The sequence below is a fragment of the Eucyclogobius newberryi genome, unplaced genomic scaffold (assembly GCF_026437365.1).
Source record: "Eucyclogobius newberryi isolate DKJ021-1_F unplaced genomic scaffold, fEucNew1.0.hap1 SCAF_1, whole genome shotgun sequence".
Lineage (NCBI taxonomy): Eukaryota > Metazoa > Chordata > Actinopteri > Gobiiformes > Gobiidae > Eucyclogobius > Eucyclogobius newberryi.
The window spans coordinates 16,438,022-16,454,403 of NW_027315723.1; the positions used below are offsets into that span (position 1 = coordinate 16,438,022).

At 38.2% G+C, this 16,382-nt stretch overlaps 1 protein-coding gene across 1 annotated transcript in view; it reads right to left on the bottom strand.

Annotated features, from left to right (window-relative positions):
• The window catches only part of fam184aa (family with sequence similarity 184 member Aa), a 59,081-nt gene that overhangs the window by 11,987 nt on the left and 30,712 nt on the right, over positions 1-16,382 (bottom strand). Inside the window, exons 10-15 of the mRNA XM_072439675.1 lie at positions 16,010-16,195; positions 8,614-8,736; positions 7,805-7,966; positions 4,785-4,906; positions 4,194-4,344; positions 508-622 (exon numbers count right to left, since the gene is read on the bottom strand). Coding sequence (XP_072295776.1) covers positions 508-622; positions 4,194-4,344; positions 4,785-4,906; positions 7,805-7,966; positions 8,614-8,736; positions 16,010-16,195 — 859 coding nt within the window. The remainder of the gene's footprint in view (positions 1-507; positions 623-4,193; positions 4,345-4,784; positions 4,907-7,804; positions 7,967-8,613; positions 8,737-16,009; positions 16,196-16,382) is intronic.

Genomic DNA, 16,382 nt, shown 5'->3' on the forward strand with positions numbered 1-16,382 from the left:
TTAGTCCTTTTTTAGACAGGGTGCATTCACAATTCACAATTCAAATCAGAATTTGTTTACCTGGCTGCTTCCATTGATTTGGGTCATTGTGAACGTTTGAAAGTTTGGTCACGGTCCGATTGAATCGAACTCTGGTGCGATTTGTCAGAATTGAAACACAAATCAACAGGAAGGTGAAAAAAAACAAGAAGTGTTCATGAAATGAGCCACGCTGAGTCACACATGAGGCCCAGGATCAAAACAAACTTATGTGTGAGATTAGTAACATTAGTAACAGGACAAATGTGCAGAAAGATGTGAAAGTAACAGGAGCAGGTTATGGACTCATTTAATTATAATTACTGAAAAGTTTGTTACACAATGTTGCAACTTTGGTCCCCAATCGAACCAAGCTTTGGTCCGTTTTGGAGGGTTAATCTTTGTCTTTTGAGCTGTTTATGTTTTGATCCTGGTTTAACCCTTGTTTTAAGGACAAATGATAATAGATATCATATATTGTCCACTTACCTTTGAGTTGCTGTGTGAGGAGCTCCCTCTCCTGGCTGAACTGAGATTGTAGTTGTTGCAGCGCAGCCTGTGACTGAGACAGCTGGAGCTCAAGGGACTGCTTCAACAACGAGATCTGAAAGCAAAAGGTAATGTAGTCCTGCTTTAGTTCTGGTTTAGATCAAGCTTTATGTCCTGTATTATGTCCAGGGTTTGTCTGGGTTTAGTCCTACTTTCGATGCTGGTCTGGTCTGGGTTTAATACAAGACTGGTTTAGTCCAGATTAAGTCCAGGTTTAGTGCTTTGGTTCAGAGGTCAGTCTTGAGTTAGTTGGGTTCTAGAGCTGCAACAAACCAATATTTTGCTTATTGATTAATCAACCAGTTAATTGATTAGTTGTTAAGAACACAAAATGTACGTAGATTTCAGATTTTTAGTCAATTTGACCCATATAAAGCTACACTGACTCCATTTAAGAACATAATTTTGCAGTAAATTTACAGACAAAGTGAGTTGTTGAAACACACTCATTTTAAATGTTGCCTTTATCTATTTGATGTCATTCTAGCTTTGTCCAAATTAATTGACTAATTGATTAACTTGTGTCAGTCCTATGTTCATTCCTGATTCGACCCTAGTCTCAGTTTAGTCCTGACTTATTCATGGATTTAGTTCTGGTTTAGTCGGTTTTATTCCTAGTTACCTCTGGCTCATTCCTGGTCTAGTTTTGGCTTAGCCTGGGTTTGATCCTGGTTTAGAACTAGTGTCTTCTCTAATTTAGCTTTATTGGTCAAAGGCTACAGCCATGGTGTTCATGGAGTTCACCAATCATTTAAATAATATCCAAGAACATGTGTAACAAGACATCTTAGGTTTTCTTGTTTATAGTGAATTCACATTAGTTTATTAAGATATGAGAGGTTTTGTCAATGGAGTTTTTGTTTATAACAAGTTTGTTTATAAGAGTTCTTCTATTAAGAGTGTTTTTCAAACTTCCTATAAGTTATCTGTCCTTTTCCTCTGTATTTACTGCGTTGCAACAATGAAATTTCCCCATGTGTGGACAATAAAGGAATATCTTCTCTTTACAGTAACAAGCTTATGCAATTATGTGAACAACCTCTATTCATTTCATCAACTTCAAAATGGTCCTCTCTAAAACTATCAGGTAGCAAATTCAAGCTACAGTAAATTAGGTCAACCTTTTACATCAACACTTCCTTCTGCCTCTGCGGTTTAAAGTTCTCTGCACTTTGAATCCTTGGAAAAAAACAAGACTAGATTTCATATTTGTGTCTTGGAGAAAGGGATTTGTCAGTCATATCACAGGACAACAACAGCAGGGAACATGGCAGTAAGATATATTATGCTTTTGTCTGCTTTATAGTTATAGTTATAGTCTATGACTGAATTAAATCAAAATGTCAAATACAATGATTAATAATTCACTTTAATTATAATATTCTTTATCTAGAAGGCTTTAGTTACCATATTGCTACTTTGTTTGGATAAAATAATAACAATAATTGTATGACAATGTATAACAATAAATTATTTTGATAAATAATCAAAATAATCTTTGCTGACTAGTCAATTAATAAATAATCGTTACGGTATATATCTTCTTAGCAATTCATTTCAATGGTGCTCTGTGTATCTTTTTGTGTGCACCTTTAATCTCAATTTCATCAAATTAATGAGAGGATTTTTAGTTGCAGCCCTAGTTAAATTTCACTTTTGAACGTGTCTCTTACTAAAACATCAAATTTGGAGCTAATTTTATCAAGATATTTATGCCTGATGCCAACACTGTCTTCACCAGCCAAATTACAGTAACTGGTAACACAATAACAGTATGAACCCGAATCAAACTGATTACCCTCTGGTTTAAAGCACACTGCGTGAACCACTACATCTCTTTTGCACCTCCCTAAGGAGGCAATATGACTTTAAAATAAGAAAGGTTTAAAATGTGCACTTTGAACTAGGGGCACAATACAAAACAACATTTTTATACAAAGGTACATTTTGATCCCATAGTGAAGACAATAATATGAAGACATATATTTCAAGAAAAATAATAATAAAAGTCTAATCTTTAATATTACCATGTGGTCTAAAGGAAAGATTTAATTGTCCTATTTATGTAAATTTAGCATTGATACTTATCTAGTATCTAGACTGTAATCTATAATACAGTGAACTGATAGAACTTCACAAGATTAGACACACATGATGAAATTCATCTAGTGATATATATTTATCAGTTTTGATAAACTGTAGTTGTGAAAAGCAGTGCTAAAATGATAAAATATGAACTATTAATTAATAAATAAAATAATCAACTGAAGTAAATAAATGTATAAATATAAATCATGGTATGTCCAAATCTTGTCTTCTCGTGGATCCAGTATGTTGTCTCCACTATTAGCAAGACGGTGAAAAAAAGCGTGAAGCCTGCTAATGCCTACCCATAATCCTTTAGGGCCGCTCTCTCCCACTTTGGTCCGCTTTGGGAGCCACTGCAGCACATTTGATCGACAGCTGCATTAAACTCAGCGCGTCCGAAACAAAATGGGCCCAATCTATCACTCAACACCACCACCTCCCCCAAGCACTCCGACACAACACATCTGCTTTGTTACCCACAATTTCAACAAAATAAATGGGCTTAGAATGTAGTTTTTGATACTATCGGCAATTTTAATTACGCTGCATTGTTGTTGTATGATTACTTTAATAGCCTGCGCTGCAAAGACAATTTGTAAAGTAAAATCAGTTTTTTTCTCTCTCTGTTAGTCCATTCAAAAATAATTGTCCAAGTAAAAAAATAAATAAAACTGCACATGTTTGAAATATAATGTTCTGGTTTAAAGCTGATACAAGGAGTTTAGTCCAAATTTAGTCCTATCTAAATACTAATTTAGTCCTAGTTTTAATTTTAGATTTTTTAAATTGCTGTGTAAATGGTTAATACAATCTCAAATTAAATCCCGTATCCAAACCGTTTTATCTTAAGGCTCAGGTGCGTTTTGCCTGGTCTATCATGAGTAATTACAGATATGACTTTGGCTAGAGGGACATGTCTAATCAGATATGTAGCTTTTTATAATATGAGAGAAAATATGATCCATTTTTACTTCTACTTCATTTAATGCGTCGGACATTTTATTTTCTAAAATAAAAAATCCAATACCTCGAAGCAACATTACAGTCCCCAAGCACATTCATATGCATCATTTTCTACTTTATGTTGTGTGGATATAGAGTAATTTACAAGGTAACATTTCAAAATAAGGTTTGAGTTTATGTCTACTTTTCACGTGGTGACCTCTATCAAGCAAAGAGATGGGGTCAGGAATTGCTCGATGCATTATTCATGGCGTAGAGGGGGATTGTCAATATAATCCCAAGGGTGAAGTGTGGTTAAATAAATATTTGATGGACAATAAAGGTGGATGATCCCAAAAAACTAAATTGGACTTGATGGTAGAGAAAGAAGGCAAGTTGTCCACTCCTTATGTTTGCAAGAATGTTTTGTGACGTAACTCATATTGTTAAATATAAATATAGTTAGAATAATATTCTAGGTGAACTAACATTGTCTTTATATTCTCTTCATCACGTCATAACTCATGTATAATCTGTTTTAGATTTTGTATTGGTTTAGTCCAGATCAGTCCAATTTGAGTTCCTGGTTTTGTCACCTGTTCCAGGAGATCCTCCACCTTTCGTTGCCAGCCTTCTCTCGCTGCCATCAGATCCAGTTCTTTCTGTTGTGAGAGCTGGTTCAGAGCGGCCTGTTTGTCTGCCTCGTACTCCTCGTTCAACTCATCTTTAAGCAGACGGACCTCCTCTCTGCAAAACAAATGTTTTTTAAGTTATTCAACGTTTTTGTAGTTTATCAACATTATATTTTAGTCCGTTTTCCCCCCCATCTTTCTGTTGTCCACATCAAATATCATGGTTTCATTTTACATTCCAGGATTTTAAAAGGCTCAATTAATCAGAATCAGAATCAGAATTAAAAACTATTACCAGTGAATGTGATTTCTGAGCATACAAAACATCACAATTCCAAAAAGAGGGGGCGACAACATTATCATTTTGTGATTTTCTGTAGGTTGATTGTGTTCTGTAGTCGGTTGTTGTGTTGGCTATTGCATTTGAATGGTATTAGTAGAAATAATCACCACTTGGATCTAGACCCAGAAGTTAAATTTGACGTACAACAGATTTCAGTCATAGGGGCCAAATGGGACAAAATGTATACCGGTAGTACAAAGTTGTGTTTTTACCTCAGCGCGTCTCTCCACTTCTGGTCCAGATCGTCGGCCATTTTGTCCATCTTCTGTTTCTCCTCTGTTCGGATGGACATGACTCTAGCCTCGTGCTGCTGCTTCTGCGTCTCAATCTCCTCCTTCAAATAAATAGAATTAAGAAAGAATTATCAAAAAAGCATAACAACTATTTTAATCAATTTAATTGTTCTACTTTTCAACTTGTAATAACTCTTCAATGATGCATACGATTTGGGTGAGTGTGAACAATGTGCATTGATGAATTATTTCTAAATTGAATTAATACATCATCAATGGGTTTCAGAAGGATTAGAATTTAGGACTGTTATATCTTTTGAATGGGGAAAAGTTCTCAAAATGTTGCCTGTAATAATAATTATAAGAAGAAACAACATCATCAGTACAACAGTTTGAATGTTGGATTTCCTGTCGCTCCACAGTGGGGACAATTATTACTTATACAGTATTGCTTTATCACATGGTAGATTTTGCATAGTACATTTTAAAACTACATAGAAATTACGTTTTGTAAGATGACTCACATCTGGGCCCATTTTTATTCATAAATGTGAAGCTACAGGCGAGTTTTCTCCATTGGATCATCGCACAATTCATCCGAACAGAGAAACACCACAGGCACAATATGTTCATGAGCTAATTAGAAACTGTGCAGCTCTGACGCAGTGGAAAAAGGATAACGTTTTATTTCAAAGTGAAGGACATTAATGACATTAATGGTATAACTAACTGAAGAAAACCTGGTTCTACACATTGACTTTTAAATATTAATTAGCCATATGATGCATAGTTGTTATAATATATCCTGGTAATTGGTGCATTATAAAATGTCATAAAAGGTGCTGATTTATTTACTAGTTTATATTTACTGCTTTTGAATTTGAACTCAAAATGTACTTGCTAGTATCCATCCATCCATCCATCCATCTATCCATCCATCCATCCATCTATCTATCTATCTATCTATATCTATATATCTATATATAATATTATATTAATTACTAGAAGTTTCACTTTCAGTTTAAGGAACAATTGTATTATCCTTCTTGTATTAATTCACATTTTCAGCACTCTCATATCTTATGAAAACAGTTTTTTTTTTAATGCCACTGGCAAATTATTCCATATCTTATTCCACAAACTGAAGCACGAAAGCTTTTCCTAGTTGTTCGCACATTAATTGATTATTTTCCTAAAAATGTTATTTAAACTTTTTTCATTTTCAGAAACAGACTTTAAATAAAAGTGTAGGCCTTCTGTTCATTGGTTAGTTACCACAGAGCTGATAAGCCCTGAAAAAGCTTTCAAACATTTAACATTATTCTTTTGTTTTTCCCAGCAAGTCTATGGGAAAAAAATATGAGAAAATGACTCATCAATTGGTGGGCGGTCACCGAGCTCCACCCGGATAAAGGTACAACATTTAAAATCTACAAAGGAAGGCTAAGGTGACTATTTCATATAGTTAATTGGTATTGATTTTATTGCTTAATGCTGATGTAATCTGGTTTGTTAACTGGGATAAATAGACCACAAGCTGTCATCCCTATTTACAATTATTTCAAATAGTCTTAAATAGAAGTCATAAAATATCTTGCCATCATCAATTCAAGAACACTCACATGTATATGCATTGATTACACTAATAACAAAATGTTAATGAATCAATAAAAGTACAAGTACATAATCATGAACCTCTATATTGAGTGATAAATCATGTGTTAAATTGCAGGTTCGTTTCCAGACTGAGATGACTCAGTGTTTTGTACAGGCCGATCCCGCTGAAGCCGTGATGCGTTTGAGTGACACGCGAAGGCGTAAATATTTGGACACAGACTGTGTCATTTTGTCACTCAACACTCGACATGTTTGTACAGCTTTAGTCAGCACCAGCCAATAATCTGATCACTGTGCAGATATGGACAAACATCAGAATGTTTAGCGTAAGTGTTTCTTTTGAAAGACAAAAAAACAAAACTGTATATCAATTTATATACTGTACATGGGTTTCAGTTTATTTCCATTCAAAAGACTAAAAGGTAAATTCCTGACTTAAGTGTGAAATGTTAATTTTCAACATAATATTTTTCACTGGTTTAGCAACATTTAAGAGATCTATAGACAGTATTCGGATTGATGAATGAGGTTGTGTAATTAACAAGCATATATACTGTAATTAAGACAAGTGAAGTTGCAACAATAACTAATAGTGTTGTCAGTAAAAATAAAAGACAAAAATAAACCTAAACTTGAGACTTTAGAAAGTTTAGGTTTATTTGTCTTTGGTGCGAGTGGAATTCAGGGCGTTTTGTGAAGTCCATTAAAGTGAAGTTGCAGTGACAAACTTAAGAAGATTGTGATATTAAAATCCATTGACTTGTTGATCTTACCAAGAGGTAGCACATTTTCTGTTTAAATCGCTTTTTCTGCATTTGCAAAACAAGCAGTAGAGGCCAAGCGTGGAACGATGGAAATGCAAGAATGACTTATTAATGAACAGAAAATAATAATGGACAAAGCAAAAACAGGTGTAGCAGTCACCAACACTTTAAAATCACATGGCAAAAATATTATCCAATTATTAGGATTCATATTTTATTTTCTGAAACTAAAAATAGCATTGAAAGACACAAGAGGTTTTTAGAGCTGCGTAGGGCCAGATATAGTTCGCTAACAATATCTAATTGTCATAAGCACAGATGGTAGATAATAGATGCTAATTTCCTGCCTTAGTTCTATTACTTTTCAATGTCAAAGTTAGCAGGATGTACTTAAACCAAATATATCCTTAAAACCAACCTTCCACTATAAATTGTGCTAAAAAAAACAACAAACATGTCTAAAAAACTTCTATAATTTAGTTGTAGTGAAAATTGAACAAGAAAAACTGATTTATTACACATCCATCCAAAATAGTTTAATCCTAACAGCGAATATTTAAAAAGAAATGAAATAGGAAACTGACATAGATCTTACTACATTATATGGATTATTCTCACCTGTAGGTCTGTGAGAAGGTTACTTGTTTCTCGGACTCTGGCCCTTGTTGCGTCCAGTTCGATTCTGAGTTTTTCTTGAGTTTCTTTTAGACAGGAGATTTGTGTTTGGGCCGAGTTCAGGTTCTGCTCCCCTTCCCGCACTATCTCCTGTAGATGAGACACCTGTGGGGCAAATGCCAGTAAAGTCACATCAAATTCAAGTTGATAGATATATATGTTCAGGTCTGAAGCCTGTAAATTGCTAAAAACAAATTTCTTAAAACTTTAGATATTTCTAGACTCTCAAACTTCCTCCTCACTCATATATTCTAAGCTTAATTGTTTTAATCTAAACTTAGTAGCCTTGTGTTCTGTCATGTTGGTGTTCCTTGTAGCTCAAATCGATAGCTCCGCCTAGCTCAGATCTTGTAGAAAAGAGATACCTGCGTTTAATAATAATAATATTTGACATAAGCATGAACTATCTGCAGTAGATTAATGTAATAATACAAAATTATTATTATTTAAAGATTTTCTATTCTATTACAATTTTCCCTAAAGTGGCACTGCAGGAGAACTAAGTAGCACCAAGTTCTGCAAGATTTAAGCAGTTCCCAAAGAAAATGTTGCAAAAGTACACAATGGAAGGGTCTGAGAACTAGTCCTAGTTTAATCAAGTCCTAGCATTGCGGTTTAGTCTCAAATGTAAATAGTAGCAGTAGTGCGTCTGAAAATCTTCTATCTAAGTATAGAAACACAAAGTTATTTTATACAGTTACTCCCCTCCATCATTTCTTTATCCTTTTACAGTCCAAAATCCAGGCTCGTACCTCTTGATTGGCCATGTTGAGTTTAGCAGACAGTTCCTCTTTTAGATTGTCCAGCTGTTGTTGAAGTCTGTCTCTCTGCTCCTCCAATGATAATCGCTTGATCTCAAACTCCTGACTAATTTTCTGAAAAACAACATACAAAAATAAATGATGACTAGTGAAATGAATCACATTTCAGTATTCAGTAGTATCTCTCAATCACGCCTCCAGATGATGGTTGAGAGAACAGGGTGACAAGTGAACATTGATAGTCCTCTAAAATGATCAGAGATGCTTTAGACCAGCTGGTTTAGTGCAAGTTTACACCTGGTTTTCAGCGCTTGTGAGGTGGCTCCTGTCTGCAGTGGTGAGTGTTTATATCAAAAAGTGTCCTGTGTGATCTTGGGTAGTCCTGGTTTAGTTCAATTATGGTTTAACACTTATCTGTTAGTCTTATGTTAGTCCTATTTTTTGTCTAGTCCTGGTTTAGTATCTACCAAATACAAATGTGGTCATAATGCTTTGCTTGGTTTGTGTAAAACCCTGTGTATCTTTAAACTCGGTTGACATTTGCAGTAGAATAAGCAATGCTTTCGCTCCGGAAACATTGCAGTGGAAAGCTTAAGTTGCATTAGTAAATCCTATTTATGGTTCATATGAGTCAGTTTTGTAGAAGCATGCTGCCCAAACGTGAGTCATTGTGTGGCAAAAGGCTGAAAAATGATATTATTTTTCTGTTTGATGTTTAAATGTGTCTGTATAATGTAAATGTGTATGTAATGTAAATTTATAATTATATATATAATTTGTTTAAATTATCAGGAAGGTTTTTGTCTGGATTTTTAGGCTATAGAAACACACTATAGGACTAGAATTGAATACCCTAATACTAACATTTTTATTAAGACGTAAACATGAAATACAAAACAGGAAAATGTGTTAGTTATAAGAAATATTATTATTCAGTTGCCTGCAGTTGGTAATTTTGAAAATAAAATACACTCTTAATTCTTCAGCTAAATCAACTTTCCTTTTAGCAACAAACTGCTTGGCGGTGGTAAAAAACCTGTGTGAACATGCCGGGGTGCACTCCAGCACAGACAGCGGAGTGGTCCTGCTGCCGTACTGAGCTGATTGTTTCACTTGCGTAAGTGTGGTTGTACACCAGACAATAAACTTAAACAAACAAAAATGGCTTTGAGATCAACTCCCACTGCCTCTGAGTTTAACCGGTCAGTCGTGATCGATGGTTTGGTGACCACTGACATGTAAACAGTTACGTCTGAACATAATGCCATTGTCGCCAACTAAAGAAATTCTTGGTCAACTTAAGACATGCTCACTGCATTGATTTGTTTAGTAAAAAGGGGGCGTAATATGGAACTGGCAACGGCTCTGAAACATTTCAAGCATCTGTAGGGAGATTCCTTGTGACCTCTCCACAGACTCAGCTGCAGAATGAGCCAGGGCACAGGATGAACATAATGATTAGCCATGTCTTTCACTAAGGAACAAGAAAAATGAGCCGACTTCACACCCATAATGATCAGCAATTACTTTCCATGCCACTAATAAGGAGCTGACCAAGCATTTATAAGTTAAAAAATACTCTCTCCTTCCTGTCCAAAATAACAGAATTCCCAACAGGGCATCTGGTCAGGAGGAGATGGGTCCCATTACCCAAGGGGCAGGAAATGCTCACAGCCCTTTGTGCAGAAAGGAGAACAGAGGGAACCATCTGTAAATGGTTGACAAGATCTCTGAAATAACTTGCCAATTTAATTGTGTTTCTGTATGTTACTGAACTAACCCCAAACTGTCATGAAATGGTAAATTGTGGTTAACGTGTCTACATTGTTGATAACATATTCCTGTTGTTACAGCTGTATCTGAATTGAAACTTTGGTAAATTTCTGTTTGCTATAGTTATCAAAGTACGGTATCTAAAGCAATGTCATCATCATCATGAGATGTGTGTTATAACTTCTGTCCCTGATAAGAGTTATACTTTTTATAATTTGTCTGAACTGGAATTTTCCAAAGTTATCCCCTGCAGCCATAGTGACGCTGGTCTAAGGAAGTAGCGCAGTCACGCCCCTCCATGCTGATTTACAAAATAGACTTTAGAGTAGTTCATGAATTCCTGTTAAATCCTTTTGTCATCATGCCTACTTTAGTTTGTATATTTTAGGTTGGACTAAGTAAAGTATAAGTATGGTCCTGCTTTTTTGAATCATTAATTGAAGTCCATTGAATCTTATACTCGGAAAGAGTATTTGGTATTTTAAAATTACTTCTGCTTTCATCTCGCTACATTAAAAACATGATGACAAATGCATAACAATTACAATTTATAAAATGTTTCTTTCTTTGCCATTTTAAATCATTAGAAAATGCATACAAACTCGGCTACAGTGCTGGAGTGTGCTCAGTTCGCTCCAGGTGAGGCTTAGTGTCAATGGAAATCAAACTATTAGTGATCAGCTTCAAATAGAACCAAGATCATGGGAAGAGAGAGAAGAAAGGGGAAGGGAGGGAGGGAAGGAGTAAGAAGAAAATGATACAGGGGGATGTAGGGAAATGTAGATTAGAAGCAAAACTAAGATGTGGATACATTTTTTATTTCCTAAGGGGGGCGCGCCAGAAAAAGTTTGAGAAGCTCGGAACTAGTCTATTTCTCCTTTGTATTAAGGTCAACCTTTTCCCATCACCCCTCTTTCTCTCTTCAAAGCAGCACAAGCTCTGAATACTGATACTTTTGGGCAGAGGGAAGAAAGAGGTGAGAGGAACACGCCATCAAGTCACATTAACCTTGTTCACTTAAGTAGCAGTGATTCATTTAGAGATAACGAACATGATTAGTGACAACAAATGGGGATGTTGAGGCCACCTCTTCACTCTAGACAAGACACTTCACACTACAAGCACTAAACGACTAAAGGAACAAGCCACTCTGTTGCACTTGTGATAAGCAGAGTGCATTTCCCCCCCTTTATTTGCATTCCAATAAATTTACGCAGTTAATTTGCCCCTCCTCCCTGCATGCGTGTTTGTACACACCGTGGCTACAGCACTGCCGTGTGCAGACCCCTGTCCTTTTGAGTGTTGCGTCGTCTGCTATGCGCCCGCGATCAACGGCGCACAATAGATTGTGCAGGGAAACTTTAGGTTACTTTTGTAACACTGGTTCTCTGAGTAGCATGAGTGAGATTTCTCACTATGGGATACGCCCCCTCACGTATTCACAGAAGCTCTAAACCAATACGCCAGCCTTGAGTGGCTGGCATTGGCTGCGTCGTTACATCGACAACCCACTATGAATGCCACGGGCATGATGTTGCGCGTCATTCAATAAACAGACCTCTTCTCGTTTCCCCCAACAGCAAGAAGGATTGTCTGGTGAGACATCTCACTCATGATACTCAGAGAACCGGGGTTACGAAAGTACCCTAACGTTCTCTTTCATAGCATTCGTGTCGATGTCTCACTATGGGATATGAAGACTCCTGTATTGCTAGACGAGCTTATCGCAACAACATAATGCCAACCATGGCCCCTGGTGGAGCCAAAGATCAGGACATGGCTTCAGGTGAACCCACGCTGAGGACATCACGGGACAAACCCTGAGACGTGACGTCCAATCTGTAAAACCTTGCAAATGTCAAAGGTGAAGACCAACTAGCACCAGCACAGATATCCTGAATAGACTGAAAAGACACTCCTGAAATAGGCCCAAGATGTTGCCAGGCCCCTGGTAGAATGGGCTCTAAGACCAACCGGGACCTTCCACTCAGGGGCCAGGGCTTTAGCGTGAGCCGCTCGGGGTGAGGATGAAATATTTGCCCCTTTGCTAGTGTCAAGAGCCCAAGGGCGCCTGTGCAGCAGTTGTATCACCTCCGCCAGCCACGTCATGGATGGCCAGTGTGGGGCGATCAGCATCAGCGACAGGCGGTGTTTCCTCACTCTGTGAAGGGTGGGGGAATCAACGCTAGTGGAGGAAAAGCATAAAGTGGCACCTGGGGCCACTCGTGGGAGTGGCGCAAGTTGATCGTGCAGGGAGAAGAACAGAGGACAGTGAGCATTCTCCGCCAATGCAAATAGGTCCACTGCTGCGCAACCAAACTTGATCCAAATCTGATCCACCACGCAGGGGTTCAGGTGCCATTCCCCGTATATTCTGTACACCAGGTACATGCGTCACTCTCAGAGAGAGAAGATGCACACTGCTCCATAACAGAAGTTTGCGAGAGTGCAAGCAGGCGATGGGAGCGTAGTCCCCCTTGCCAATTTATGTGAGCCACCGTGGATGTATTGTACGTCCTCACCAGCACATGGTGCCCTCTGAGGAACGCAAGAAAACGTTTCAGTGTAAGAACCACTGCCATAAGCTCTTGGTCATTTATGTGGGCATGACGGAGGCGAGGACTCCAAACCCTGTTCACGGGTCTACCCTCGAACACACCGCCTCATTCTACGAGGCAGGCATTTGTCGTAACCACCTTCCTGGTTGACACAGTGCCCATGCTCACCCCCTCGTTTAGGAGACCCCTCCTTTTCCACACTCCTACGAGCGCGCAGTGATGAGTAATTGTTACTGTACGCATTCAGTGACGTGCGGGATCCAACCGAAGTGCAAAGCTGGAAACCCTGCATGTAAAGCTTTCCAACTTTACCACAAGGATCACTGACGCCATCAGATCAGAAGAGTCAGAGACAGAGACAGAATAAAACCCGTTTCCATGGGGTAAAACGGTTCAAAGTGCCCGTGAACATGTGTACCCTCACCGGAGAGAGGCGGGCCATGTAACTGACAGAGTCCAGGGTCAGACCCTGAAAAGCGATGTTTTGGCTGGGCTGTAAAACACTCTTAGATGTGTTCACAACAAAGTTGTGCAGGTGAGCGAGTACAATCTGTGTGTGAGCGACAGCCTCCTGCTGTGACCGTGCCAGCAGGAGCCAATCGTTCAGATAAGTGGCCAAGTGAATGCCCTGCTCCCTGAGCAGGGCATTCACTCGGTGCATTTGGCAAACACTCTCGGGCTCAGAGAGAGGCCGAAAGGAAGCACTGTGTACTTGTATGTCACGCATTGGAACGGAAACTTCAAATATTTTCTGTGAGGCAGATCTATTGGGATATGAAAATATGCATCTTTGTTGATCGATGTGAACCAATTGCCTGGACGGAATAAGCGAATCAGAGCCGTGTGTGAGCTTTCGAAACTTGTATCTCCTAAGATACAAGTACTCCTCCCCTTCTTTGTGACAAGGAAATACCTGGAATAGAAGCTGTTCCGCTTATATTGCCTTTTTTCCAGCAGAGAAGAAGTTTCCTCTGCTAGAATCGTGAGTTTCTCTGAGCTTGACAAGGAATCAGACCATTTAATGTGGGAGGCGTAGTGGCAAATTGGAGCCTGTAGTCTCTGTTTTTTGTCCTTAGTACCCACTTTGATTCTGTGCAGGGTTCAGAGTAAGCGGTATCGCATCGCAAAATGCGACGCAATTTCTCTCAAATGCGATGCGTTCGTCAGAAAAAAGGGCTTTTGTATCGCAGCTTTTTGCGATACAAAAACGTGCGTTCAATCGTATAACCAAAGCGCCTAAAAGTACTGATCACTCGTCAATCGATCGCCAACAACGGCCTGACACATGTAGGACACTGTGTTGACATGACGAGTCCCGCTGCTGTCACAGATCGAGTCTGAAAGTGGGAGGAGCCACGTGCGGTAAAGTTAGCATCACAGATACAGACTTCCGAGGTCAATAGCTCCTAAACGCAAACGTCTTTGCAGATCATTCACATGCCAAAATATACATAATTACACTGCCAAGTGACTACAACCTCGTTTTTAGCAATCAGATCCGTATTTTGGGCGCAGTGAATTACACTGATCCGAATGTGCAGCCGGAGCTGAGACGAGTGCTTAGGGACCGTCATCAAATGTGCAGCCGGAGCCGAGACGAGAGTACTTAGGGACCATCATCAAATAGCAAAACGAAAAATGAAAACGTTTTATAGCTGGAATGGAACGTGAAATAGAGTGATACAATTTGAATAACACAATAAATACACCATGATGGACGCCACAGCAACCTTTATTTATCCATCAGAAGCTTAACACATTTTTTGTGAGTGTAATGACAATTTATATGTAAATAAGACTCCAGCAAATAGTCATCTGATTGATGATGATATGGAAGAAAGTTGTAAATAAGTTAATCTAACTTGGTGTTAATTAATTTGTTCAACGGCTAATTTTATTTGCAAGTTTTCAGTTTTTTGTTTTTTTTTTAAGTGTTAAAGAGTTCATTTGTTATGAGTTTTTTTTTTTTTAAATAGAATGTTTACAAACACATTTGAAATAAATAATCTTGTTACAATGGAAAATATTGATTGTTAGTCACTTTCTCGTTTTGCTATGAAATTATCAAATTGCTATACAATTTTGAAAAAATGAACGGATTGTTTAGCAGCACCGCTATACAAGTGAAAATCCTTAATCTGAGCCCTGCTGTGCATTTCCTCCAACTCCCTGCTCTCAATGGCAGAGCATAGTGGAGTGCCGAATGCGTTGCACCTGTTGTGTCAGTGAACATTTTATTTTCTTATTACAATTATTATGGCCAGGGGATTTCCAGCATCTACGCTGCGCATTTAGACATGTTGTGGAGGTCAGCACTGAGCGGTGGCTGTGCAGCCCCAGGAGGAGAAGTCCTCCGAAACCAGAAACTCCTCTCCGAAAGAACCATCGTCCTAATAATCCAGGAGAAGCAGCTTGTCTTCGAGAATGGTATGAAAGAGAAGTTTCTACATTCGCTGCCTGACTTTGTCTCGCGGTTTGTTGTTTGAACAATCTCCTGTTAGTATTAAATTAGTCGTTCAGTGAGTAAGTCAAATGCAACACAGAGCAGATGAGCCTCTGTTAAAGTCTCCACTGTGAATAATCTGCTGTGGTTGTATAATTTACAGGCAGAGCAGCATTTTGTAGCAGCTGCTCGTGTTATTTCAACACCTAAAAAAACCTAAAACATAACCTGAATAAAATTATATACAGCATCATTGCATTTATTCATATGCCTGTCAAGCTGAATGGACAAACATACGCAATAAGAAAAAAAAGTGATTAATCGCAGTTAACTGTGATGGTGTCTGAAATCAATATTTTTCATAATTCACTGTTCAATAATTCAAGATAAGGAAGTCATATTACAAGATATTACAAATATCTACAGTCAACCCGCGAACAAGCAATATTAACGCAATTTTGGTAATCTGCCAACCTCTAGAAAATAAATGTATAGTGCGATGCGAGCAACAAGCCGTGGTCAATTTTGCAACCAGGATTTTACTATAACAACAATGTTACAGGGACTTTAAGGTATGAGTAATAATAAAGTGATAGAGTAACTTTATCCACACCTTGATGAGCAGTTGTTTCTCATCCTCCTTCTCTTGCTGCGCGTCCTCCCTCAGTCTGCGGTGCTTCTCCTCTAGATCCTCCAGTGCCCTCACCTGGGCGTCCTTGAATCTGCGTGTCTCATCCTCAAAATGTGCTCTCAGCCGTGTCAGCTCCTTCTCGTGGCCCTGATGCTCCTCCCGGAGAGACTGGGAAAACAAAAATAAATATAAAATGCCAGAAGACAGGATATATATCAGAGCTTATTGGCCAATGGTTTCCAAATGTCCTGGGGCCTCATTTATAAAAGAGTGTGTCAAATTGTACTTGAAAGCATGCAAACAACGTAAAAATGTCAAAACAACAAAACGAAAAGACGATTTATAAAAACCTGCG